We start from the raw sequence: 27,747 nt of genomic DNA on the forward strand, positions 1-27,747 counted from the left end.
TAGTTCTGTAAAAAATGCCATTGGTAATTTGGTAGGGAGTGCATTGAATCTGTAGATTGCTTTGGGTAGTATGGTCATTTTCACAGTACCGATTCTTCCAATCCAACAACATGGTATATCTCTCCGTCTGCTGGTATCATCTTTAATTCCTTTCATCAGTGTCTTATAGTTTTCTGCATACAGGTCTTTTGTCTCCCTAGGTAGGTTTATTCCTAGGAATTTTATTTTTTTTGTTGCAGTGGTAAATGGGAGTGTTTCCTTAATTTCTCTTTCAGATTTTTCATCATTAGTGTATAGGAATGCAAGAGATTTCTGTGCATTAATTTTGTATACTGCAACTTTACCAAATTCATTGATTAGTTCTAGTAGTTTTCTGGTGGCATCTCTAGGATTCTCTACATATAGTATCATGGGATCTGCAAACAGTGACTGTTTTAGTTCTTCTTTTCCAATTTGTATTCTTTTTATTTCTTTTTCTTCTGTGATTGCTGTGGCTAGGACTTCCAAAACTATATTGAATAATAGTGGCGAGAGTGGACATACTTGTCTTGTTCCTGATTTTAGAGGAAATGCTTTCAGTTTTTCACCATTGAGGATGATGTTTGCTGTGGGTTTGTCGTATATGACCTTCATTATATTGAGGTAGGTTCCCTCTATGCCCACTTTCTGGAGAGTTTTTATCATAAATGGGTGTTGAATTTTGTCAAAAGATTTTTCTGCATCTATTGAGATGATCATATGGTTTTTCTCTTTCAATTTGTTAATATGGTGTATCACATTGATTGATTTGCATGTATTGAAGAATCCTTGCATCCCTGGGATAAATCCCACTTGATCATGGTGTATGATCCTTTTCATGTGTTGTTGGATTCTGTGTGCTAGTATTTTGTTGAGGATTTTTGCATCTATATTCATCAGTAATATTGGTCTGTAATTTTCTTTTTTTGTAGTATCTTAGTCTGGTTTTGCTATCAGGTGATGGTGGCCTCATAGAATGAGTTTGGGAGTGTTCCTCCCTCCACAAATTTTTGGAAGAGTTTGAGAATGATGGGTGTTAGCTCTTCTCTAAATGTTTGATAGAATTCACCTGTGAAGCCATCTGGTCCTGGACTTTTGTTTGTTGGAAGATTTTTAATCACAGTTTCAATTTCATTACTTGTGATTCGTCTGTTCATATTATCTATTTCTTCCTGGTTCAGTCTTAGGAGGTTATACCTTTCTAAGAATTTGTCCATTTCTTCCAGGTTGTCCATTTTATTGGCATACAGTTGCTTGTAGTAATCTCTTAGGATGCTTTGTATTTCTGCAGTGTCTGTTGTAACTTCTCCTTTTTCATTTCTGATTTTATTGATTTAAGTACTCTCCCTCTTTTTCTTGATGAGCCTGGGTAATGGTTTATCAATTTTGTTTATCTTCTCAAAGAACCAGCTTTTAGTTTTATTGATCTTTGCTATTGTTTCCTTATTTTCTATTTCATTTATTTCTGCTCTGATCTTTATGATTTCTTTCCTTCTGCTAACTTTGGGTTTTGTTTATTCTTCTTTCTCTAGTTCCTTTAGGTGTAAGGTTAGATTGTTTATTTGAGATTTTTCTTGTTTCTTGAGGTAGGCTTGTATAGCTATAAACTTCCCTCTTAGAACTGCTTTTGCTGCATCCCATAGGTTTTGGATTGTCGTATTTTCATTGTGATTTGTCTCTAGATATTTTTTGATTTCCTCTTTGATTTCTTCAGTGATCTCTTGGTTATTTAGTAATGTAGTGTTTAGCCTCCATGTGTTTGTATTTTTTACATTTTTTTTCCCTGTAATTCATTTCTAATCTCATAGCGTTGTGGTCAGAAAAGATGCTTGATACGATTTCAATTCTTTAAATTTACTGAAGCTTGATTTGTGACACAAGATGTAATCTACCGTGAAGAATGTTCTGTGTGCACTTGAGAAGAAAGTGTAATCTGCTGTTTTTGGATGGAATGTCCTATAAATATCAATTAAATCTATCTGGTCTATTGTGTCATTTAAAGCTTTTGTTTCCTTATTTATTTTCATTTTGGATGATATGTCCATTGGTGTAAGTGAGGTGTTAAAGTCCCCCACTATTATTGTGTTACTGTCAATTTCCTCTTTTATAGTTGTTAGCAGTTGCCTTATGTTTTGAGGTGCTCTTATGTTGGGTGCATATATATTTATAATTGTTATATCTTCTTCTTGGATTGATCCCCTCTTCATTATGTAGTGTCCTTCCTTGTCTCTTGTAACATTCTTTATTTTAAAGTCTATTTTATCTGGTATGAGTATTGCTACTCCAGCTTTCTTTTAACTTCTATTTGCATGGAATATCTTCTTCCATCCCCTCACTTTCAGTGTGAATGTGTCCCTAGGTCTGAAGTGGGTCTCTTGTAGACAGCATATATATGGGCCTTGTTTTTGTATCCATTCAGCAAGCCTGTGTCTTTTGTTTGGAGCATTTAATCCATTCGCTTTTAGGGTAATTATTGATATGTGTGTTCCTATGACCATTTTCTTAATTGTTTTGGGTTTGTTTTTGTAGGTCCCTTTCTTCTCTTGTGTTTCCCACTTAGAGAAGTTCCTTTAGCATTTGTTGTAGAGCTGGTTTGGTGGTGCTGAATTCTCTTAGCTTTTGCTTGTCTGTAAAGCTTTTGATTTCTCCATCAAATCTGAATGAGATCCTTGCCAGGTAGAGTAATTCTGGTTGTAGGTTCTTCCCTTTCATCACTTGAAGTATATCATGCCACTCCCTTCTGGCTTGTACAGTTTCTGCTGAGAAATCAGCTGTTAACCTTATGGGAGTTCGCTTGTATGTTATTTGTCGTTTTTCCCTTGCTGCTTTTAATAAGTTTTCTTTGTCTTCAATTTTGCTAGTTTGATTACTATGTGTCTCAGTGTGTTTCTCCTTGGGTTTATCCTGTATGGGACTCTCTGCACTTCCTGGACTTGGGTGGCTATTTCCTTTCCCATGTTAGGGAAGTTTTCAACTATAATCTCTTCAAACATTTTCTCTGGTCCTTTCTCTCTCTCTTCTCCTTCTGGGACCCCTATAATGCGAATGTTGTTGCATTTAATGTTGTCCCAGGGGTCTCTTAGGCTGTCTTCATTTCTTTACATTCCTTTTTCTTTATTTTGTTCTGCAGCAGTGAATTCCACCATTCTGTCTTCCAGGTCACTTATCCGTTCTTCTGCCTCAGTTATTCTGCTATTGATTCCTTCCAGTGTAGTTTTCATTTAGTTATTGTATTGTTCATCTCTGTTTGTTTGTTCTTTAATTCTTCTAGATCTTTGTTAAACATTTCTTGCATCTTCCCGATCTTTGCCTCCATTCTTTTTCCGAGGTCCTGGATCATCTTCACTATCATTATTCTGAATTCTTTTTCTGGAAGGTTGCCTATCTCCATTTCATTTAGTTGTTTTTCTGGGGGGTTATCTTGTTCCTTCATCTGGTATCTTGTTCCTTCATCTGTCCCTCCCTCTGCCTTTTCATCTTGTCTATCTTTCTGTGAATGTGGTTTTCTTTTCCACAGGCTGCAGGATTGTAGTTCTTCTTGCTTCTGCTGTCTGCCCTCTGGTGGATGAGGCTAGCTAAGAGGCTTATGCAAGTTTCCTGATGGGAGGGACTGGTGGTGGGTAGAGCTGACTGTTGCTCTGGTGGGCGGAGCTCAGTAAAACTTTAATCCGCTTGACTGCTGATGGGTGGGGCTGGGTTCCCCACCCAGGTTGTTTGTTTGGTTGTTTGGCCTGAGGCAACCCGACACTGGAGCCTACCTGGGCTCTTTGGTGGAGCTAATGGCGACTCCTGGAGGGCTCACGCCAAGGAGTACTTCCCAGAAGTTCGGCTGCCAGTGTCCTTGTCCCCACGGTGGGCCACAGCCACCCCCCTCCTCTGCAGGAGACCCTCCAACACTAGCAGGTAGGTGTGGTTCATTCTCCCCTGGGTCCCAATGTGCACACCACTTTGTGTGTGCCCTCCAAGTGTGGAGTCTCTGTTTCCCCCAGTCCTGTCGAAGTCCTGCAATCAATTCCCACTAGGTTTCAAAGTCTGATTCTCTAGGAATTCATCCTCCTCTTGCCGGACCCCCAGGTTGGGAAGCCTGACGTGGGGCTCAGAACCTTCACTCCAGTGGGTGGACTTCTGTGGTATAAGTGTTCTCCAGTCTGTGAGTCACCCACCCAGCAGTTATGGGACTTGACTTTACTGTGGTTGTGCCCCTCCTACTGTCTCACTGTGGTTTCTCCTTTGTCCTTGGACGTGGGGTATCTTTTTTGGTGAGTGCCAGTGTCTTCCTGTTGATGATTGTCCAGCAGCTAGTTGTGATCCTGGTGCTCTTGCAAGAGGGAGCGAGAACACGTCCTTCTACTCCACCATCTTGGTGCCAATCACGTTTTGCATGTATTAACTCATTGTTCTTCACATCATCCTCAGGAGGTAAGTATATTATTATTCCCATTCTATAGATGGTGAAACTGAGGCACAGAGAGTTTAATGACTTGCCCAAGCCCACACAATGAGTAAATGGTAGAGCTGGGATTCAAAGACTGGCAGTGAGGCTACAGGCTGTACTTACAGCCACTACACTATCCTGAGCTTTAAAATGGTAGCTGTTATTATTAATTATAATAGCTAAGATTGATGTGCCAGGACCATGTTGACTCACTGCATTTGCTCAATAGCTGTATGAGGTAATTTCTGTTGTATCCCTGCTTTATGGAGGAGCAAAGAGAGGCAAGAAAAGTTATGTTATTTGCTTAACGTCACAGAGCTAATAAGTAGCAGACCTGGGATTCAAACCCAGACAGCCTGGTGTCAAGGCCCTCACTCTTAATCATTGCATTGTATTACCTGTGTATTGACGATGATGATGAAGAAGAGGTAGAGGAAGAGGAGGGGGAGGAGAAAACAAACCTACCTTATACCAACCACCTATGATGTGTTCAGATGTCAAAGGCTGAGCTGATCCATCAGATTCCCTCTCTCTAAACTTTTTTTTTTGAATTTTGTTTTATTTATTTTTTTATACAGCAGGTTCTTATTAGTCATCAATTTTATACACATCAGTGTTTACATGTCAATCCCAATTGCCCAATTCATCACACCACCACAACCACCACCCCGCCGCGTACCCCCCTTGGTGTCCATACATTTGTTCTCGACATCTGTGTCTCTATTTCTGCCCTGCAAACCAGTTCATCTGTACCATTTTTCTAGGTTCCACATATATGTGTTCCATATATATATATATATATATATATATATATATGGAACAAATATCTAGGTTCCACATATATATGATATTTGTTTTTCTCTTTCTAACTTACTTCACTCTGTATGAGTCTATAGATTCATCCACACCTCTACAAATGACCCATTTTCATTCCTTTTTATGGCTGAGTAACATTCCATTGTATTTATGTACCACATCTTCCTTATCCACTCATCTGTCAATGGGCATTTAGGTTGCTTCCATGACCTGGCTCTTGTAAATAGTGCTGCAGTGAACTTTGGGGTTCATGTGTTTTTTTGAATTATGGTTTTCTCTGGGTATATGCCCAGTAGTGGGATTGCTGGATCATATGGTAATTCTATTTTTAGTTTTGTAAGGAACCTCCATACTGTTCTCCATAGTGGCTGCATCAATTTACATTCCCACCAACAGTGCAAGAGGGTTCCCTTTCCTCCACACCCTCTCCAGCATTTGTTGTTTTTAGACCTCTCTCTAGACTTTGACAGAGAGAAATAGCAGGAGAGTGCTATCTTTAGCAGTGGGAGTGGACAATGAAAATATGCAGAAAGAAGACAAAGTAAAGCCCAGACATAGTTAAAGGAAACTGAAGCTAGGAGCTAGGACAGATGGCAGAACAGCCCCCGGCCCCGGTTCTCAGACTTCCCTTGGGGGAGTGGGGGCTGTGGAAACTCAATCCCCCGACCCCAATTCAGAGGCTCTGGTTCAGCAGGCCTGGGTGGGCCTGGGGGTCCGCACTCTTAGTGCGCACAGTGGTGGAGACTGACGAGGACCCACTCTGACACGTTGAGGAAGCCGGTCTGTTGAGAGAGAATGGAGGATGTGTCTGACATGGGGGTGCTCACCAGGCTCTCCATCCACTCCTCACATTTCCCAGCCCCCATGCTGGGACAGACCACGTGACTAACTCTAGCCAATGGGCTGTGGGCAGAAGGGACACATTTCACTGCCTGGCTAAAGTGTGGAAGAGACAGTGTGTGACTCTCCTTATGTACCTTCCCTACTGTAGCATCTGGTGACAGCACAGATGGTGGCTGGGTCCCCGAGCAGGAGCCCCCCCCCCATAATAGAGCCATAGGACATGTAGTGTGAGCCAGGAATGGACCTTGGTCGTGTTGAGGCCTTGAGTTCGTTTGTCACAGCAGCAGAGCTGAGCCCACCTCCCAGTAGCACACTGAAAACAGTAATGCTGGAGTGATGGAGTGAACTCTTGTAGATCCAGACCTACCCTTCACCTCCTGGAGTTCCTGCTCGTGGATTTTGATGAGATTCTGTCTTATCACTCTGCCTGAGGTTACAAAGTGTCGATGCCTATTCCTTGCAGCTGATGTGCCACACTGGAAACCCGTCCAGTCTTACATGGTGTGGTGGCTTTAAAACATGTCTGCAAGTTCTTTGATGCTCCTCCCGTCAAGAGGCGGTCTAATTCTCTTCCGCTTGAATGTGAGCTGGCCTGGTGCCTGGCTTCTGCTGCATAAGAGGCAATGGATGTGACACTGTGTGACCTCCAAGACTGAGTCATAAAGGCTATACAGCTTCCTCTTGGCTCTCTTCAGATGCTTGTTCTTGGCACCAGCCACTATGCTCTGAGGTAGCCCAGGCCACAGGGAGGAGTCATGGGTAGGTGTTTCAGGTGACAGCATCAGCTAAGGTCCCAGGTAACAGCCAGCGTCCACTGCCAGACATGTGAATAAGCCTTTGAGACACCATCTGACTGCAGCCACTTGAGAGACCAAAAGCAAGAACCACCCAGCTGAACCCAGCCAATCCCCAGAACTGTGGGAAGTGTGATTTTACTGCAATGATGAATGGTTGTTGCAATAATAAAGTGACTGTTTTTGTTTTAAGTTTGGGAGCATTTTGTTACGCACCAGCCAGAACACTTGGGCACTGTAGGACATCAAGCCTGGCCCAGGGCTGGACGCTGGCCCCAGGTAAAAGTGAGCCTCTGATCCTTTCTGGTTAGTCACAGGGTGAGTCCTGAACTGCCGGCCCTGACAATAGGTATCACATCTTGAACTGTTCTTCTTCTGCTCCTAATTTTTTAGCTTCTGACCCCCATCAGTCCTTTCCCCACCTGTGTCCCCTTCTCTCCTCACCCTTGGGTGTACAGTACTGTTTTTGCTGCCTCAGCAGAGAAAACCCCAGATTTTCCTTTGTGACCATGATCCACAGGCTCCCTCTAGTGCTCACTTGCTCTCGTGGATGAGCATGATCTATAACCCAGCCCTCTAGGAACCCACACTGAAGATGTCATTGCCACTCCAACCCCCTTGTCCCCCAGCATCTGGGCTCAGTCTGAGCTTGTTCTGACCTGGGATCAGGAACTGAACATTGGTTCCAGAGGTGGGATCTGGAGAACAACACATACCCGAGCAGAGGGTCAGGTTTATCGTTGCAGATTGGTAGAGGGGGGATTGGCAGATGTTTTTGGTCTGGGGGCCCAACTGTGGGAAGCTGGGCGAGGCAGAGGGTGCTGGTTGTTGGCATTGGGCATGGAAAACCAATGTCATTGTTACTTTACATGGCCAGGCAGATATCTCTCCTAATGATGGTTGCTAGCAAGCTTGTCTACTTGTAATAGTCATAGTTTCAGAAATCATTATATTTGTGATTACACAGCAATAATAACAAGCTGTCATTTATTAGCCTTCACAATGCTCAGTGAGCATGGTAAAGTGAGTTATATGCATTCTCCTATACAATATAAATAATAATCCTATGAGGTAGATATTATTATCCCTTCTTTTACAGATGAGGCTCAGAAAGGTTGAGTCGTTCATCTAAGATCAAAAAGTAAGTAAATGGTGGAGGTGGAATTAAAACTCAGGTTAACCACCACATTTGTAGGAATATGCAAGTTAAGATCACAGTGTAATACCATTTTGCACTCATTATATGGGCAAAAATTAAGAAGACTGATAATACCAAGTGTTGGCGAGAATGTTGAGCAACAGGAACTCTTGGACACGGCTTGTGGGAGTTTAAGTGAATACCCCACTTTGGAAAACACGCTTCTTGTAAACTTGAGTATTCACACACATACTTCCAGTTCAACTCTTTGCTCTACAGGTATCCGTTGTTTTTCGAAAGCTCACTTTATGCCACTTTGCTTTCCTGAAAGAGCTACATTAGTACCTGTTTTCATGAACTGAAAGAAAGCCAAAGATGATTTTCACTTTTACAAAAACAGGTGAAAAGTGAAAATGGTGTTCAGTGTTTGATCTGGGGTGAGCCGTTACAGAGGCAGCAAGCACCCTGGGGGGGAGTGGCACCGCCAAGCTACTTCCCCAGGAACAGCACTCAGCATTTCTGCACCAAGCCACCATAGCTTTGACCTGGCTTTGACCTGTGTCTATGAGCATCTGTGCTTTATCTCAATTTATTTTGGGCCTCTTTTAGCAAGATGTGTCTTAAGGTAATTGCTTCTTCACTATATGAAATTTTGGCTTGTGAAAGGTTCCATAGGAATGATCTACTTTCAGTTAGTGAGAGAAAACCTGTATATCCTAGGGGCACTGGGCTTGTGCACCGGGGCACATGAACAAAAGGGATCACAGCAGCATTGGTAATTATAGCCAAAAACTGCATTATTTTAACAGAGAGAATTTAATATAAAGAATTGCTAACTAGGTATAAAGTTGTTAACTGGATGACCGAAAGGTTATAAAAAGAACTCTTAGAATGAAGGTAGCACTTGCAGGAAGCATCTACCACTCCCAGGGCTGAGGGAGCAAAGAGAGGAGACTGAAATTATTAAAGCTTTCAGCCTTGCAGAGCTCCACTTCAGGTATCTGAGAAGGGAGCTCTGCTCAGCTGGGCTCAGGTCTCAGAGAGCAGAGAGGAGCCAGGGAGGACAGGAACTGAGACTTCGGGGGAGGGGATGCTGGCCATCTGGAGCTGGTGTCTCTGAGGTTGGGGGAAGGGCCCCCCAGGGCTGGCACCTACAGCCTTGAGAAGGGGGTTCTGGCTGGTGCCACAGGGAGGAATTGCTGCTTTGAGGTGAAGGAGCATTGCTGGGTGATGTTCATGAGAGTAGGAAGGCCACAGGAAGCTACAAAGAACAAAGATGAAGAAGCAAGTCTTTTCTCTCTCCTCCAGCCCTGTGGTGTCCCTCTAGCCCCGCCCTGCTTATTGGCAAGGTCTAACCTGGAGCAGCTAGTAATGCAGAAATAGGGTTTGTGGGGCTCCAGCCCCAGCATCACAGAGCAGGTAATTTAAAATTTTAAAGTATTTATTTTTAATTGTGGTAAAATATAACATATGATAAATATTACCATTTTAACCATTTTAAAGTGTATAGTGCATCAAGTACATTCACGTTGTTATACTACCATCACCACCATCCATCCACAGAACTTTTGCCATCTTGCAACACTGAAACTCTGCACCCCTTAAATGACCCCCCCAACCCCCTACTCCCTGCCCCCAAACTCCTGACAACCAGAACTACTTTCTGTCTCCATGAATTTGACTCCTCTAAGTATCTTGTATGAGTGGAATCATATTTGTCCTTTTGTGACTGGCTTACTCCACTTAGCACAATGCCTTCAAAGTCCATCCATCTTGTGGCATGTGCCAGGATTAACTTCCTTTTCAAGGCTGAATGATATTCCATTTCATGTATATATCACATTTTGTTTATCCATTCAGCCATTGATGGAGAACTATTTTTTTGTATTATCAAATATTATATAGAAACCCCAGATTAGTCTGACCATAACCATAGTACATAGAATGCAACCCTCCCACCCTTTGCCTCTGTATGCAATGGATTTACTTTTTCAAGGCCATTAAAAGCAATATCCTAGCAACATGCAAGAAGATTTTCAAAAATAAAAAGGCCTGATGATAATCGGACCATGTTAACACCAGGACTTTATTTTCACCTGTTCCATTTATATCTTTCTTATATATGACTCCTGCACCCCAAAGAATTGAGGGTTCTGCCACAACATACACCTTGTTGCCTGCCTGCCAAACTCGGTTGTCAGAAATGCCATTTTTTTTCATGATTTCTCTTCTTTGCTTCTTTGACCATCTGCATTATTTTGGTTGCAAATAAGGGAAACCTTATTCAAATCAGCTTAAGCAAAAACAAACTGGTGTGTGCCTTTGTGGGTGGTGGTGGTAGAATCTGCTGGCTTCTGTTCTGGAAAGACGGCAGGAGCAACTCACAGAATTAGGGTCTGAAACCAGGGACTAAAAAGAGTCAGCACCCTTCCTCTCTGCCCATCTCTTGTGTGGTCCTCTCTCTGCTTCTCTTTGAAGATTAGCCTCTTTCTTTCCTACTGCCAGCAGGTCTCCCTCACCTGACAGGAATCATGGCCACCGGCAGCCCCAGGTTTGCGACCGCAGTAGAACGAGAATCAAGAGGGCAATCCCAGAGAAGGGCTGTGATTGGCTCTGTTGAGCCACATCCCACTCATTGGGCCAATCATGTTGTTAGGATGACCATGAATTGTAATTGGCCAGGCTGGTTACATGCCCATCTCTATGGCCAGGCTGGTTGTAGGGCCTGTTTCTTTCAGATAAAGGGGAATAAGAAGGCCTGCCGGGAAGACAGAAAACAACCATCAAGTCACTGCACGGGGTTCTGTATTTTTGCCATGGCAACACTAGATAAACATCCGGGCACATTGAGCTCTTTCTTTGTTTTAACAATCACCTTGTGGGAAATTCCTAAGAATAGGATTACCACCGTGGTGCTTGCCAGAAGCCATGTAACATGTTTGCGTTTTCCAAACGTGTTCACATCTGATACTTTATTTGTGCAAAAACCCTGAGAAGTGACAGGAGAGGAAAGAGTGACACAGAGAAGCTGAGTGACAGGTCCAGGGACACACAGTGAATGAGGGCAGGGGTGAACCCAGAGACCGGCCTTCCTGACTCCCATTCCAGTGCTCTCTCTCATCACAATCAAAGTTTAGACTAGTGGGGGGAGGGTGTAAAGTCAGGGTCATCTCTGGCCTGTTAAGGGAGGGAGCTTCGTCTGCTGTCTGCCCCTTGGAGGAGCTGGGCCAGGCCCCTGGAGGAAAAGGGCTGGCGGCCCCTGCCTTCAGAGCCTGCTCGAGGTCTGATGGGGGAGGCCCCGCCACTGGATCTGGCATCCTCCCAGTGGGCACTCTCCGCACGCAGCTCCTGCAGGACACTGTGAAGATGCTTCAGTGTGAGCAGAAGTCTCTGGTCTTGGACCTGCATCTCAGCCTAGGAGAAAGAAGGAATCTGTGAGGGGCCGGCCAGAGTGCTGGATGTTCCCCCAGAAAGCCTGCTCCTATCATTGTCTCATTGGAGACAAGCCCACAGCCTCATAGAAGCCATGTCCACCGAAGCCTCAGTTTCTTCATTTGCAAACTAGAAAGCAAATTACTTGCCTTTCAAGGCTCTCTCCCTGTTTTAGATTCCACCAGGACTTTGGGGGCTTATATAATCCCAGGAAAGGAGGGAGAGCACCAGACTTTCATCAGTGCTCATCAGTGGTAGTTGCTCGTGTTACTGACTTGTTCCTTCTGCTGTGTAAAGTGACTGACATACTTCACTGATGGTCAAGCGGGGCTTCTTGGCTGGGCTCCAGAGGGGAGCCCTTGTGACGTCATGTAAATTCCCTGTGATGGAGGTTAAAAACACACTTGACTGAGAAATTTGCAAGTCAGGGACCAGCAAGTGGAGACTCAAGGCTCATCCCTTGTCATATGTGGAGGCAGAGGACATTTGGCCCCGGGAGGCTGTGCCCTGGGTAGGCTTCCCCCAACCCCTACCTGTTCTCCCTCCTCATGGGTAGGAGAGAAGAGAGGTACTTTATCAAGTGGAAACTGGCACTTTGGGTTCAGGTACCAAGCAGGCTCAGCGTAGTGCCTAGTGTTTAGGGGGAGCACGGGGTGGGACTGCCACCCAGCCTCTAGATCCCTGAGGACCGTAAGTGGCTGCAGTTCCTGCTGCTGGAGTCCCCTGGGCCCATGAGAAGCCCTACTGGGTCAGCCCCTCCCACCGAGGTGAGGACAGGGTTGGTTCCCAGCTAGTCTGTTGCCTGGCAACCCAGACAGGTCATTTTTGGACAATCCTCTCTGTCCCTCCCCAGAAGAAGAAGCTGGCGTATTGGAATACAAACTTTGGGTGCCTTCTGTTGTTCCCCAAACCACCTCCTTCTCTCTCTGGGCTGGTGTCCCCACATACTTTGGGGCTCCCTTCTGTTTTTGGACTTGGAGAAAACATCACAAGGAGACACATAAGGCCTGGCTTCCTGAGCAGCCACGGAGGGGCCAAGTGACACAGCTCATAAGTTCAGGTGAGTTAGTGCCCCATGGGGTGGAGCCTTACAGACAGGAAATGGGAGACAGGAGTGAGCTGGGCAGATAAACTTCTTCTTCTTCTCTCCCCCAGGGTGCAGATCCTCCTTCAACCCCTGCAGAGAATCCCGCAGCCAGGTAAACCGGCTGCTGAGAGGGCCTCTGGGCCTCCCTCCTTAGGGCTCCTTTCTAAGTGGCAACCAGCTTGGTAACGCAAGGCATCTCCTCAAATAGCGTTGGCCTTTGCCTCCACTCCCTGTCTCCCTCACTCTCACCGCTCTGGGCTCGCGCCTCCAGATAATCGGCTAGCACCCCATCCTTGCAAGCCTCTGCTTTCTAGAAGACCCAGGCTAAGGCAGCTGATGTACTCCATATCCAGCTGGGTCAGGATTGTAACAGCTAACATAGATGTGCCACGCAGGCACTAAGTGAATTACACCATCTCCTCACCAAATTCTTACAATAACCCTTGTGGTGCTGGTACTATCGTTATCCCCGTTTTACAATAAGGAGACTGAAGTTCAAAGAGGTAAAGCCACTTGCTAGAGGTCACACAGCTGCAGAGCTGGGCACATACCAGGACTCAGTGTAATTCTAAAACCAGTCAGGCAAGTACCGCACCCAGAGCCTCCTATGTAGGCCATGACCTACTTATCCCAGCACCTGAGGTGGTGATTGTGCACTGTGTGGCTGGTCCCAGAGGGGTGCCTGCAGGGCCTATACCCCAGCCTGAAGCTCTGCCCCAGCCTAGGGGGCACCTGGGAGTGGGGAACCAGGGAGCCTTGGAATATATGGTGTGAAAGCACCAGGTAAAAAGAAATGTAAAGACTTACCAGCTCCTTTCTCAGCCACTCCAGGGTCTGCCCAAGACTTGAGGTTGGCTCTTCTGCTGTTTTCATCTCAGCGTCCTTGGGAGAGACCTTGATGCTGACCTGGTGACGGGCCTGAGGGACCTTTGATTTGGACAGTCTGCTCTCTGCTTCAGGCCAGGAGCAGAGTCTGGCTAAGTCACTGAGGATGGAGCTAATGAGAGCAGGAAGTAGCTGACATTGGAAAATGTAGTGTGTGTTTTTTTTTTAAAGGGCTTCAGTACTCTGAATAGAACAAGGGGCGGGGGGAGGGAGATCACTGGGGTATGGGTGCCTCAGTGCCTGTGGGCTCCAGAATCCAAATCTGATGCCAGCAGGATCACAGAGACTATAAAGCTTTAAATGATAAAATTAATAATTATTATGAAAATAGGTGTCCCCTTTCTGAGGGCTTGTTTTGCTCTAAATGCTTTGTTTTATATATATATATATATATATATATATATATATATATATATATATATATACACACAGATATATAAAACCTCATTTGGGGCAGATGGCACATCTGTGTCCCCAGTCCTCTCCCTCCCTCCCTCACCTATCTATAGAGTCTATAGATAAGGGAAATGCTCATGTTCCAAGTCCCCTTTCTTCTGGAGGCCCATGCGCCCCATTTCTAGCAGATGAGACCAAAGCAGAAACTTGCTGTTAGACTTCTAGGAAAATGTTACCTACACGATAAGGAAAAATGTCAGGGATGCTCCCCCTTTACTCCTACTTTCTTCTACTTCCTTCTGCCTTGAATGTGGATGTGACGCCTGGAGCTACAGTAACCATCTTGCAACCCTAAGACAAAGGCCAAGAAAATTGCAGAGTCATTGAAATCACTGAGTCACAGAACCCCCAACGTCATCTGCCTGTTTTATGAGACAAGAAACCCAATTTTTAATTGGGCAAAAACACAGTTCTAACTGACACCCCATTTACTCTTCACAGCACACTGTGAAGCGGGCATCCTTTAATTCTCTCTTTCAACAAATACTTTCTGAGTGCCTACTGTGTTTAAAATTCTGCTGTAGGCAGATAGAGGAGTAGAGCCCAAAATCAGAGAGACAAAGGCTGGAGCTGACATCCTAGTGGGTGGAAACAAACTATAACCAAGTTAATATTATGACGCCAATAAATAGGATCTAGTCTCATGCGGGCTTTAAAAAAATGTATTCTATCCACTTGAACTAGGAACCCCAAACTAAGAATTAACATAGTGATCCCAGGTAAGGAGCTGAGGTGATCAGCAAAGCAAACGTAACCTGTTTTGGAGGTACTTGCCCTCAACAGGGCTACACAAGCTGTCCACAGATAAAGGTCCACTGAAGGTGAACTCTTAGCCCCAAATTACAAACCACCCAAGGAAACCATCCACTATAAGTGAGAGTCAGCGGACACCAGCAACAGCAGGATTAGACCCCACTTCCCCTAAGAACTTCAGATAAGATTAAAAAAAAAAAAGTATTTTGAAAAGAATTAAAGTCATTCAAAAACATAAGAAAAAAGACACTATTTAAAAAGGCAGATATGAAAAATAACTAAATAGAATTTATAGAAGTAAAGTTTATAGTAAATGTTTATAAATTAAAGAAAACAGAGTGTACATTTAAGTGTAGTGCCAGAAGACAGAGTTAGGGCAGGTGATACAGGACATAGGGAGGCAGATTACGACTCAGTAGGAGGAAAGCGTTGCTTAGAATTCTTCCAAGCAGTGGGCACTCAGCCAGTGGAGTGGGGAAGCACAGCCCAGACGATCAGGGAGGCTGGAGAAGGGGCTCCACTGGCTCAGAGATGGCACCTGCAGCATCCTTCCAAGTGTGAGACTGACTGCGCAGGGAAGGGGGCCAGGACACTGTATAGGAAGCCAGGACAACTGGGTTCTAACCCGGTTGTACCAAATTTTCTATGTGAGCTTGAGCCTCATCCTTTCCATCTTAAGCATAACGAGGCTCAAAATAGTTACAAAAATGAGTTGTAAGAAAAATCACATTTCTTATATCCTGGATTTTACAGCTTAAGTTGCATCCTGACTGCCACATGCAGAGAAAATTTTATGTGCAATTTCTCCTAGTTTAGCTGTTACTCTTTAGAACCAAAGAGGATCCAAGAATCTCCTGCTTACCGCACTCACACCCCTTCTGAGCACAGGGGCCAGAAATGATTGCTTCCAGGCAGGTCACCAGGCTTTGTGTCACTTGACCATGTAATTATGGGACAACTGCTTGGATCAGAAATGGGTGTCCCAGCCCAAGGCAGCCACCTGCAGACTGGACAGGAGGGAGACCCTCGGCTCGTGGGTGACGGTATGAAAGCAGCTACGTTCTGGGTGGTGAGGAAATGATCCAATCAGACCTTCTCTCAGAGAATTTGAATTTGCCACAGTTAGAGGGGTTAGATTATCACAAGACTACTGTGTAATGAAACTTTCCAAAACTCCATACCTTCAAACAACAACTGTTTATTTTTGCTCTTGAGTTTGTGGTTTGGATAAGGTGGTCTGCATCGGTCTTCAGGTCTGCAGATTTGAGCCTTCGCCATGGGTCTCTTGTCCTCCTCCTAGAATCACTGGGCTACTGGGGCAAGTTCTTCTCTTGGCAATGGCAGAGGATAGAGAGCAAGTGGAACCATGTGAGGCCTCTTGAGACTTAGGCTCAGAACGATCAAGCTGTCACTTTTTTTTTTTTTTTTTTGCGGTACGTGGGCCTCTCACTGCTGTGGCCTCTCCCATTGCGGAGCACAGGCTCCGGATGCTCAGGCCCAGCGGCCATGGCTCGGGCCCAACCACTCCGCGGCATGTGGGATCTTCCTGGACTGGGGCACGAACCCGTGTCCCCTGCATCAGTAGGCGGACTCTCAACCACTGCGCCACCAGGGAAGCCCCAAGCTGTCACTTTTGCCATGTAAGCAAAGTGAGTCACACAGCCAAGCCCCAAATTAAGAGGCCAGAATGTATACTCCACCTATGAAGAGATTGTGCCACGTGTGGAGTTAGGGAGGAATGAAGAAGGGGGGATGGCAATTCTATATGAAAAGGAAGTTAGTTCAGAAGCAGGGCCACAGGCCCCGAGGGGTCCAGACGGAAGGCGGCAAGCAAAAACCATGAGATGGCAGGAGCTGGAGTCAGGAAGAGTTGCTGGGTGGCAGCGGCAGGAGACACAGAAAGGACTAGAGAGACTGGAGGATGATTTAGGACAATTAACATTTAGTGCTCTCTGACTCCAGACCAGGCATTGTGATAAGCCCTTGACAACACAACCTCATCTCATCCTCAAAACCTTGTGACTGCAGTTCCCAAACTGAGTGCCAAGGCACCCAGAGGCACTTCAGAAAACTCACAGGGGCACTGCAAAATATTTTTAAAATTAGAGGGAAATAAATTAATATCTGTTGAATACTGTACAAACTACTATTAAGTTGTTTGAAACTAATTTAACAAACAGCTGTTAGACATTTCTTTGGGCCTGGTGCACTGTGAAAAACTTACAGAGATGATAAGGATGCCATGAACTGAGAACATTTGGGAACCTCTGCCTACGAGGTAGGTACCATTGTTATCTGCATTTTATAGTTGATTAAGAGCCTATTATTAACCCTTTTTTACAGGTGAGGAAACTGAGGCTCAAAGAGGCATAGATTTTCCTAGGATCATCCCAGCAGGTAAGCAACAGGGTTGGAATTAGAACCTGTTCTCCCTGACCTGTGTGGGAGGGTCTTGCCTGTTGTCTTGCAGGGGTGGAGGGTCAAGCGGGGGCTCAGGCTAGGCCATCTGCTGCCATCCTGGGCAGCCCAGCAGGTTCTCTGCCCGACACAGGAGTGGTATTGATAGGAGTGCTTGGCTATTAGAGTCTGATGCTCTGTCCTTGGCCTCCATTGCCAACGCTGAATTATCCTGGGAAGACATTTCTTGTGGTTAACTTGTTTTGACACACTTTCATTTATTTTTAATCCTACTCTCACGATTCTGGCTCAGAGAACGTTTTATTTCATAGGCTTGGAAAGCCTTGGCACATGGGGAGAAGGGGAGGTGGAACCAGGAGGCCTAGGAAAGGAAAGAACATAAACTCCTCAGCGAGGAAAAATGTCCGCACCAATTATCAAAGCCAGAATGGCCATCCATGCATCATCCATGGGCAGCTGGTAATATGGCTTCCATGTGCCAGACGAGGCTCTGCCCTGGATGCCAGAGGTATGGCGCTGAGTAAAAAGACCTCACACCTGACCTCACAGGGCTTATGGTCCAGCTAGTAGGAGAACTCATTAGCAATCAAGTGGTTCAAAAATTGTACTTTATATCACAAACCTGGAATATATATATGAATGAATGAATATATGAATGAATGGATGAATGAATAAATTTGCGGATGAAGAAACCATGGCTCAGGTGGTGATGTGAGTTTTGCCCAAACAAGTCAGCAGCTGTGGCAAAAATTGCAGGTTGTTCCTCAATATCCCTTCTCCCATTCACACATGGCAAAAGACTATCCCTAGACTCCCCGGCAGGGAAGTGTGGTCAGATGATTAAATCCTGGTCAGTGGGATATGAATGGACGTGATGTGTGCAATTTCTGGGCTGTGCCTTTAAAAGGAGGGAGGAGGATTCCTGCCCCTCCCCCTGCTTCTCCTTCTGCTGACTGGAATATACTCATAAGGGCTGGAGCTGGAGTAGCCATCTTGGGCCACCAGGTGGAGGATGGCAGAGCAACAAGATAGAAAGAACTGAGGTCTCCTGCGACATGTGAAGCCACCGTATCAGCCTTAACTGCTGTGTATGCTTTTACATGAAAGAGAAATGAATTCTGTTTTATTAAAGGCACTATCATTTTGGGCCTCTTTATTACAGGAGTCAAACCAATATCCTAAAACTATAGCAGCAGAGCTAGAGGGAGAAGCCAGGTTCCTTGATTGCCCCCACTCAGGCCCTTCCATAATCCCCCCACCTATATATTTTATTCTCTTCCAAGTGTCTTCTTGTTTGTGACCTGATCTGCTCCTCACAACAGCTCTGTGAAGTCCATAGCAGGGAGAGGACTTCCGTGATGCTCACTGGACAGACAGGGAACCCGAGGTGTAAGAGTAGTAGGTGACCTGCCCTGAGACACGTGGGCAGAGTTATTTCCATCTCTTGGATGCAGCAAGTGGGCTCAGTGATCTCACTGAGCTCTGCCTCCGTGTCTAACTCCTAATCTAGGGCCCTACCCAGCCTTGAGGGTGGTCCCTCTTTTATCCTGGGCACCTTCACCCTCATCCCCACTTTGTAAAATACAAATAAGGCGGAAGTTTAGCAGAGAGAAGCTTCCACACTGTGAGAGCCCTTAAGCCCACCTTTCTTACCACGCAAGTTCATGCCATCACAGCAGCCAGCTGGAGCACACGGATGGAGGACCAGTTGACTTGGGGGTCCCAACACTGCCTCTTCTTCTGTGCTATTTCCCCCCTCCCAGCAGGCCCTCGCTTCACCCCAGACAGCAAGGCTGGTAATCTGATCATTTGCCTTCTGCCTGTGCTCTTTATCTGTGTACTCATGGGTCCTGAACATGCCCTGCACCTCTGTGTCCTGTAGCAAATGCTTCCAGAGCTCCACCCACATCCCCCTGACATTCCCCTTCTCCATATGTGCCCAGGGCTTCCTACTGCAAAGTACATCTGACTCTCTGCTTAAGGAACGTGCTTGACCTGTGCAAAGGACAGGCTGGATGTGCTGGCAAAAAGGAGTTGGTAGATAAATACCTCCCTTCCCTCAGCTCTCTGGTGGGACAATACTCAGTCCAGCAGGACTGAGTCCCAGTTGCCTGCAGCAGCCATGGGCTTGCCCACTGGTACATCGGAAGCCTTCCCTTCCGTTCCGTGTCGAAATTCCCCACTCCTCTGCAGTGCTTCCTGGAACCACCTCCCAGATAAACCACTTGCCCTCAAATTCTTGTCTCAGGTTTGCTTCTGGGGGAACTCAACCTATGACACATCCTATCCCTGTGTGCCCTGTACAAATGAGTCCCGTGCACCTCTTCTGTGCATGAGTGTCCTGTATACGGGTATTCTAGCCCTTCTGCTCTGTACACAGGCACCCTGTGTACGTGTATCCTATACACACCTGTCCCATGCCCAGGTACCCAGTACACAACCCTATGTCCTTATGTCAGGGAAGCACAGCCTCTGACCCTGACGAGGTGGTGGAGACTCTGGAAGCAGAGTGCAACTGTGGGAAAAGTGTTTCTTGGCTGCAACTAGCCTTGGGTGTGACTCTGAGGCAAGTTGCCCAGTTGATGTGAGTCCCAATTCCCTCGCCAGGTGAATGAGTGGGAGATAAAACTGAATGGGGTAGGGAGAGTAGGCATGCGGCCAATCAGCCCTGGGACTTTAGGTCTATCTGAGGTTCCCAAATCCATCTGGAAGTCCAGGCCCTTGGTTCTGGTTGTATTTCTACTACCCCTCAGTGTGGCTACAGAGCAATCTCCTCTCTTTGGCATTCAATTTTCCTAAATGTAAGAAAGGGGATTAGGAATTCCCTGGCAGTCCACTGGTTAAGACTCGGCGCTTTCACTGCGGTGGCCTGGGTTCAATCCCTGGTTGGGGAACTAAGATCCTGCAAGCCTTGTGGCTCGGCCAAAAAAAAAAAAAAAGGGGGGGGGAGTGGGGAGAATAACATTAACAGCTCAGGAATTTTGCACATGCTTTGAAAATTATGATGGAACTCAGCATAGTGGCTATCAACACTTAGTTGGGGTCTGGATTTGAATCCCAGAAATGTCGTAAACCGGCTGTGTGACCTTGGGCAAGTTATTAACCACTCTTGCCTCCACTTCCTCATCTTAAAATGGAGATAATCATAGCACCTGCATGACAGGTGTTTACGATAATTGATTTAATGTTTGTACAGCACTTAGAATATTGCCTGGCATTTGGAGAGGGCTACATAAGTGCTTGTCAATTAAAATAAACACACAAGTAATTCATTACTATTACTTCATCCTTGAGCCTGTTAAAAGGGTTATTCCCTCCTCCAGGAATACTTTTCCTTTCTCCCCCTTTCTTCCCCTAGTGAAACTTTAAGTTTGCCTGGGTTATCCTTTCATATGACCCTTTTGGACACACTGAAGGCTGTATTCAGAGTTTTCTCACCTGGAACACAGGAGGTCAGATTGGATCTGTATTTTTCAAACTTCAGCTACTCACATACCTCCTTCTCGGTTTTGCCTACCACCTCTACTTTGACTTACTTGTATTTGTCTTTAAACCGATCACATTAGATAGGAAAACTCTTCTGAGTGACAGAAAATTCCAGGTAATAGTAGCTTATATAAGAGTTTATTTCTCTAACAAATAAAAGTGTGGGAAGGGCTTCCCTGGTGGCGCGGTGGTTGGGGGTCCACCCGCCGATGCAGGGGACACGGGTTCGTGCCCCGGTCCGGGAGGATCCCACATGCCGTGGAGGGGCTGGGCCCGTGAGCCATGGCCGCTGAGCCTGCACGTCTAGAGCCTGTGCTCCGCAACGGGAGAGGCCGCAGCAGTGAGAGGCCCGCGTACTGCAAAAAAAAAAAAAAAAGTGTGGGAAACTATCCCAGGCTGGTGTTTCCATGGTCATCTGGGATCTAGATTCCTTCAACTTTTTTGCTCCCCCATCCTAACATGCTTCCAGCTCACGGTCCAAGACTACTGCTCCAGCTCCAGCCATCAGGTCTGCATCCTGGCAGCAGGAATGACAAAAGGGGAGAAGGAGGGCATATCCCCTTCCTTTAAGAACACTTAATACATTTTGCCCACACCTTCTCCTCTGATGATGACTAATGGCTCATTGCCTACTTGTTCATACATAACTGCAAGGGAGGCTGGGAAATGGAATCCTTATTCTGATTGCACTGTGCTAGCTATCGGTCAACAAGTCTATCCCAGTAGAAGGAAAGGAGAGCGTATAGTGGGGGAAACCAGCAGAATATGTTGCTCCAACTTCATGTAGACTCATATACTTTTCTGCCCTCATTCTAAGCAATACTATCCATGATATCTTTAGTTTCCTGAGCTAGTTATCTACTTTTCTAAAACACATTAGAATAAAACAAATACCTAGCCATTAAAATGAATACATATACATATGGGGGGGGGTGTATATAGATACAGGATAGATGGTGGGAGACTGTTACTGCCTCCAGTGATCCAGGCCTCTCAGTATTCATACACTTATGTAGACCCCTCCCCTCGACTCTGGGCTGGCCTGTGACATTCACTAAAGCAATAGAATGCAGCAGAAGTGACATTGTGACTGTTCCCTCAGCTTTAGGAAGCTCCAACAGCTTCTGCTTTTGTACTCTGGGAAAGTTGAGTGCCATAAAAACTCTGACTACCTTGAGACCACCATTGTATAAGGAAGCCCACGCTAGCCACCTGGAGAGTGTGGTAGATAATAGAAGAACCCACAGCCAGTTCCCAGCTGTTTGTATCACCCTAGCTGACACCATGTAGAGAAGAATTGAGCTGTCCCCACCAAATCCAGCCCAAACTGCAAAACTGAGCAAATAAATAATTTTCTTTTAAGCTGATAAATTTTGGGGTGCAGCCATAGATACCCAAACACATTTATCTATATAACACCAAGAAATCATGTCATGTACCATACCCTTTGGAAAATTCTGGATTAAGTGATATTCTAATATTCTACAAGAACATTCTCTCACAGACCCACACGTCTCATAGACACATAACTGCAGTGAATTGATTGAGGACTTATCACATGCCAACATGACCACAATAACCTCCTGATGGTCTCTGCTTTCTCTCTTGTCCCCTTGCACCTGGGAGCAGCCAGAGAGAGAATGTTTTCAAAATGCAAATCTGATCACGTCATTCTCCTGCTTATCACCCACTGCAATGTCCACAAGGAGTCTTCTTAGGTTCAACTACACACTCAGACTCAACAGATGACCACAAGCCGTACTTGGCATTGACATACTCTGATGGATGTAAGACAGGAACCTCAGCTTGCTAGAATGGCACTCAATGTCAGCACCAGCACTCAACTCTCCCTCTCAGCGGGGGAGTCCTTGCTGCATGTGTGCCAGAGCAGTACAGCACAGGTTCAAGGAAATGAATCCCCAGCTGGTGGGTGCAGGAGTCATCGTGGCTTAAAAGCTTCATGTCCCCTGGGAGCCGATACCTTTGTACCTGCCCAATTACAGGAGTCATCATGCTCATGAAGCCCAAAATATGATTTCCCACCAGGTATTTATAGTTCCTCTCATCCCAGATGTAATTTACCAATCAGGGGTCTTTAAGAAAAAAAAAACCCTTTAGTTTTTAGAACAGTTTTAGATTTAGAGAAAAATTGGGAAGAAAGCACAAAGAGTTCCCATATACCCATACCCAATTTCTTCTATTATTAACACCTTATATTAGTATGATAAATTTGTTATAATTAATGAACCAATATTGATCCATTATTATTAGCTAAAGTCCACACTTTGTTCAGATTTCCTTAATATTTACCTAATGTCCTTTTTTCCTATTCCAGGATCTCATCCAGGACACCATAGTACATTTAGCTGTCATGCATCTTTCAGGCTCCTCTTGGCTGTGACAGTTTCTCAGACTTTCCTTGTTTCGACAGTTCTGAGGTCAGGTATTTTGTAAAATGTCCCTCAGTTGGGACTTGTGTGATGTTTATCTCCTGGTTAGACTGGGGTTATGGGTTTTGTGAGAGAGATCACAGAGGTAAAGTGCCATTCCCATCACACCATATCAAGGATACATACTATTAACATAATTTGACTGTTGATGTTGACTTTGATCCCCTGGCTGAGGTAATCAGGTTTGTCAGTTTCTCCAGTATAAAATTATCTCCACCCCACTCCCATACTGTACTCTCTGAAAGGCACTATGCTCCGCCCACACTTAAGAATTGGGGAGTTATGCACAAATAATAGAGAATAAACTAGTGGTTACCAGTGGGGAGAGGAGAGGGACGACACAGAGGTGGAGGGGTGGGAGGTACAGACTATTGTGTGTAAGATAGGCTACAAGACTGTATTGTACAACCCGGGGGAATATAGCCAATATTTTATAATAACTGTAAATGGAATGTAACATTTAAAAATTGTATAAAAAATCTCTACACAGGAGTCTAAAGAAAAAAAAGAATTGGGGCGTTATGTTGCTTCCCTGAGGATGGAGTATTTGGAATTCTGCATCAGAGATTTCTCTTTCCCCCCCATTTTTTCATTTATCATATTTTAGGTTACAATCCAATATTTTTTTTTTGATCAAATTTTTCTAACTTTGGCTATTAGGAGCTCTTTTAGTCAGCCCCTATGTCCTTTGACATACCCCCATCATTGTGTGTGTGCGTGTGTGTGTGTGTGTGCGTGTGGTTTGTTCCTTTCTTACTTTCTGGCACTATCAGATACTCCAGGCTCGTCTTGTACATTTCCTGCTCCAGTCCTAGAATCAGCCATTTCTCCCTGGTTCCTTTTATTGGAGAGTGGTATTAGAAACCAAGATATGGGAACCAGGTGCGCTTGTTGCTATGCAGTGTCATGCAGCTAGGTCCTCGCAGCCGACAGAGAAAGGAAATACAGTGTATACTGACTTGTGTGTATATACATTTATAGTTATCTACCACATGTATCATAAATACGTACTCATCTTCATCAATATTATGCTAAACATGAGTTCATACTGATATCTCCAATTCTACTCCATTACCACATGGATCATTCTAGGCTCCTCCTTGGGGTCATTTTTATCATAGCAATGTTGCCTAGTAACAGAGTGATATGTTTATCTGTTTCCAAGGAAACAGAGCTACACAGTTAACCAAAGGTCAAATTCTCATGCAGAAGAGGAAAAGTTTGTTAACTCTTTACTCACACTGATCGATGACTCCCCACTGCTCTGGGGATAAAGAACCAACTGCTTGGCTTACAAGGATTCTCAGTGACCTGGCTCACTGACAGTCCAGCCTTATCTCCAACGTTCCTTATTGAGCCCTTCAGGGCAAACACCCTGGTCTCCGTCAAGCCTCACACTCACCATACTCTCTTCTACCCCAGGGCCCTTGCACATGCCAGTCCCTCTGCTGGGCCTCTCTTCCTGCTGTCTTTACCTAGTTGCCTCCTATTCAGCCTTTCAATCTCGGCTCAGTCCTCACTTCTGCAGGGGAGCCAGGAGCCATCCCCATCTCCCTGACTAGGTCAGCACCTTGCTGAAAGCTTGAACAGCACTATGTACCTTTGCTCTGTGGCAGTGTTACATTTACTTATCCTTTTCTCCCACTGGAATACAAACTTCTAGAGGGTAGGGATGAAGTCTACCTCATTAATCAGTATATAATAGGAACTCAATAAATATTTGCTCATTTTCTCTATTCTTTATTCGATAAATATTTATCAAGGGCCTCCTATGTGTTGGCTCCTTTTCTAGTGTCTGGGGATACAGGAGGGAGGGAAACAGGCAAAGCTTCTGCCTCTTGACACATATTTTAGTGGTGGTGACAATAAAGAAAGAAATAAGCAACTGTCAGGAGTTGATAAATGCTATGGAGAGAAATTCAGAGTTAAGGAGCAAAGGGTGCTGGGGCACTGCTAGTTTTAAAAGGATGATGTAGGAAGGTGTCTCTGAGAAGGTGACATTTGAGCAAAGACGTGAAGGAAGTGAGGGCGAGCTCTGGGGGTCTCAGGAAGAAGCGTGTCCCAGGCAGAAGGAACAGCAAAGGCAGAGGCTCTGAGGCAGGGCTGAGGGAGGGAACTGTGCACGCTTTACAGGGAGTATCGCATATAATCCCTATAACCCTTACTAAGTCCATTAAACAGATGAGGAAACTGAGCTCTGAGAGGGGACAAGGCCACACACCCATGAATGGTGGAGCTGGGATTCTCTCGGGAGTCTGGTGCCACAGCCAGCTCCTTTTGAGGTCCCTAACAATAGGCCAGGCTTCTGGAAGGCAGGAAGAGACTGAAGCCTTCCCATCCCTGGAGGTCCTGCCCTGGTCTCTGTCACACTGGCCTCAAAGGCCTGGGCACCTGGCCTCCAGGGTGGCCTCCACTGTCCTCCTTGTCAAGGATGGCACAGGCCTTTGGAGCAGGACATGTCAGGTTCTCACATGAGGTGGCTGAGGAGCCAGGACAGGGCATCCCCATCTGCCTGTCCTTCCAGATGGCTGACCTCTGCTGACCCTCCCAAAGCTCCTGGAGTCTGCATTTTCATGATTCCATTGGCAGAGGCGAGCACTGAGGCTCAGAGAGGCGGGAGGACTTACCAGAGTGAGCTGGCCACGGAGACTTCCGGAAACCCCATGATCTTCACACGGACCTCCTCTCTGGGCTTCGCCTGGGCCCCCAAAGAGGGAGAGTCTCCTTAACTTTTGTGCTCTAGGCATCTCACTGACTCACCTTAATCTGAGCCCTTTAACGGAGAGAAATAGTGGAATCTGCCCTACTCACCACCTGCTCACCCAAACCCACCGCTGGGCTCTGGGGGGGACCAGACAGGGGCCCTGTTCTCCAGGAGGTGCCAGTCTGATGAGGGATGCTGGCACTTACTGAAAATCACAATTCTCAGAAATAAGGACAATAACGCAGGCAAAGAGCGCAGCTGTAGGGGCCCCTGGGGCGAGGGAGTGTGTGGGGCATCGAGCTAGGCTTCCCAGGGGAGGGGGCACTACAGCTGGGCCTTGGAGGAAGAAGGGGTGTGTGGCCATTGGTAATCCTCCAAGATAACACCCGTCTTGGGCTGTGTACCTCAGTGGACCACAAAAAAAGAAGAGCAGGGGAAAAGGAGGAGTGCGCGCGCGCGCGCGCGCGCGCGCGCGTGTGTTTGGGGGTGAGGGGTGGTCTTCAGAGGCTTCCTTTCAGCCTTCAGGTGGCGCCCTTGAGCCACGGAGCCACAAACGCCAGAGAAGACTATCCCGACCTAAGGACCTCGGAGAGAACCCTGGGTCCAACCTGAGGGCTGTGTGTGTGGGAGGGGGTGAGGAGCGGAGGAAGAGTGGGGGCTTGGCGCAGTAGGGGCTCCCCAGCCGAGGGGCGAGGCCGGCGGCCGAGGGAGGGGTCTCTTTCAGCACTCACCCCCGCGCCTCGCCGCTGCGCCCAGGCACCACGGGATGAAGGCTTCAGTTCCCTAAGCCCAGGTGCTGGCGAAACGGATCTGCCCCAAGGGGTGGGGAGGGCAGGAGGATGGATCCGTGTCCCCCCACTCTCACCCTAGTCCGTTACCCTCCTCCCAGTACCTCCCCGCGCTAACTCTCCCGGCGCCCTCGCCGGCCGCGGGCGGAGCCCGATCCGCTGCGCTCGGCGATCCCCGGCTCTCGCCCCTTCTCCGTCCTCCCTCCCCGGAGCTCTCAGAGGCCGTGGCCGCCTCGGTACAGCCCCGCGCGGAGCGAGCAGGTAAGTGCGCCGCGGCAGCGTCTCCGGGCCGGGCCGGACCCGGCCCGGCCGGGAAGGGGGCGGGAGCCGGGGAGGGCGAGGAGGAGGCGGCGGCCGGGCCCGCTCTCTCCCGGGCTGCGCCGCAGCACAGACACCGGCGGGCGGGCACCGGCTGCGGGGAGGCGCACTGGGAGGACGCGCCCTCGCCGTTGCCCGGCGCCCTCGCCTCCCGCGTGGGGAGGCAGTGAGGGAGGCCCGGCACAGGTACGCACGCGAAAAGGGGACTGCGAGGGGCGGCGGGAGACCGAGGGCCCGAGGCGGCGAGGGGCGGCCAAGGAGAGCTAGCCTGACCTCGCGGCCCGGCCGAAGGACACGAGGCGAGGGGACCCGGACGCACGCCTGTCCTCGCAGATCCTGGCCTTCGTGGGCCGCCTGGCCGCCTGGCTACCGGCGCCGCTCTGCCCGGTCCGGCCTGGCCCGGCCCAGCGGCGTTTGTGGTCAAGGGCAGGAGCAGGGGGTGTGAGCTGCGGGCTGGCGGGCGCGCGGGTGCGGCGGGCAGTCGGGGTGCTGGGGCTTTCTGAGCGGAACTTTGGGTATAACAGCGTGGACATATCTGAGCGCCCGAGGCTTTGTGTACAACTCGTGCGTGTGTCTATCGATTGGGTTTTGTGAAGCTTACCCACTCCCGCTGTGCGTCTGTCTCCCCGCGTGTTAGTGCACACCAGTGGGTGGGGTGCTGGGCCTGGGGGGATCTTGGTGGATCTTAGCAGTCCTGAGGGTAGTAAACTCTGTGTGTGTGTGTGTGTGTGTGTGTGTGTGTGTGTGTAACCAGCTCTGTCCCTTGCTGGGGTGTGGGTACCAATGTGGTCTATGGATCTGTGGCTCACACTGCGTGGCTTCCCATGTCTGTGAATGTTGCATGTGGAAAAGGCCCCTGGGGGTATAAGTGTGGAACTGAGGTGTGCTTTTCAGCTCCTGTTGGACTGCAGATGAAACTTGAGTGT

General features: G+C 47.0%; 2 protein-coding genes across 18 annotated transcripts in view; one reads left to right on the plus strand and one right to left on the minus strand.

Annotated features, from left to right (window-relative positions):
* Nucleotides 1–3,144: 3,144 nt before the first annotated feature.
* TMEM74B (transmembrane protein 74B) overlaps nt 3,145–27,747 on the plus strand; it is a 30,984-nt gene continuing 6,381 nt past the window's right edge. The window contains exons 1-4 of one of the 17 annotated variants that reach the window (XM_089896651.1): nt 3,145–4,437; nt 8,006–8,047; nt 12,330–12,675; nt 17,001–17,054. In XM_089896651.1, coding sequence (XP_089752777.1) covers nt 12,552–12,675; nt 17,001–17,054 — 178 coding nt within the window. In that variant the 5' untranslated portion in view covers nt 3,145–4,437; nt 8,006–8,047; nt 12,330–12,551. Of the gene's footprint in view, nt 8,048–11,276; nt 17,055–18,046; nt 26,183–27,747 lie in introns of those variants that run through there. The other 16 variants (XM_089896650.1, XR_016387895.1, XR_016387892.1 and 13 more) reach the window with 16 other exon arrangements.
* C15H20orf202 (chromosome 15 C20orf202 homolog) lies at nt 10,983–13,525 on the minus strand. Its single transcript, XM_022592799.3, has 2 exons — nt 13,371–13,525; nt 10,983–11,458 (listed from the first exon to the last, which is right to left on the minus strand). The coding sequence occupies exons 1-2, from the start codon at nt 13,434–13,436 to the stop codon at nt 11,225–11,227; spliced, it is 300 nt and encodes a 99-aa protein (XP_022448507.2). The 5' UTR covers nt 13,437–13,525; the 3' UTR covers nt 10,983–11,224.

The sequence above is a fragment of the Delphinapterus leucas genome, chromosome 15, assembly GCF_059928025.1.
Source record: "Delphinapterus leucas isolate spDelLeu-1000000601 "Yukka" chromosome 15, BTC_Dleu_Yukka2, whole genome shotgun sequence".
Classification (NCBI taxonomy): Eukaryota; Metazoa; Chordata; class Mammalia; order Artiodactyla; family Monodontidae; genus Delphinapterus; species Delphinapterus leucas.

Coding starts and splice junctions, on each gene's coding strand:
- C15H20orf202 (XM_022592799.3), bottom strand. CDS start 13,436: ATGAAAACAGCAGAAGAGCCAACCTCAAGTCTTGGGCAGACCCTGGAG. Junction 11,459..13,370: donor AGTGGCTGAGAAAGGAGCTG/GTAAGTCTTTAC, acceptor TCTTTCTCCTAG/GCTGAGATGCAGGTCCAAGA.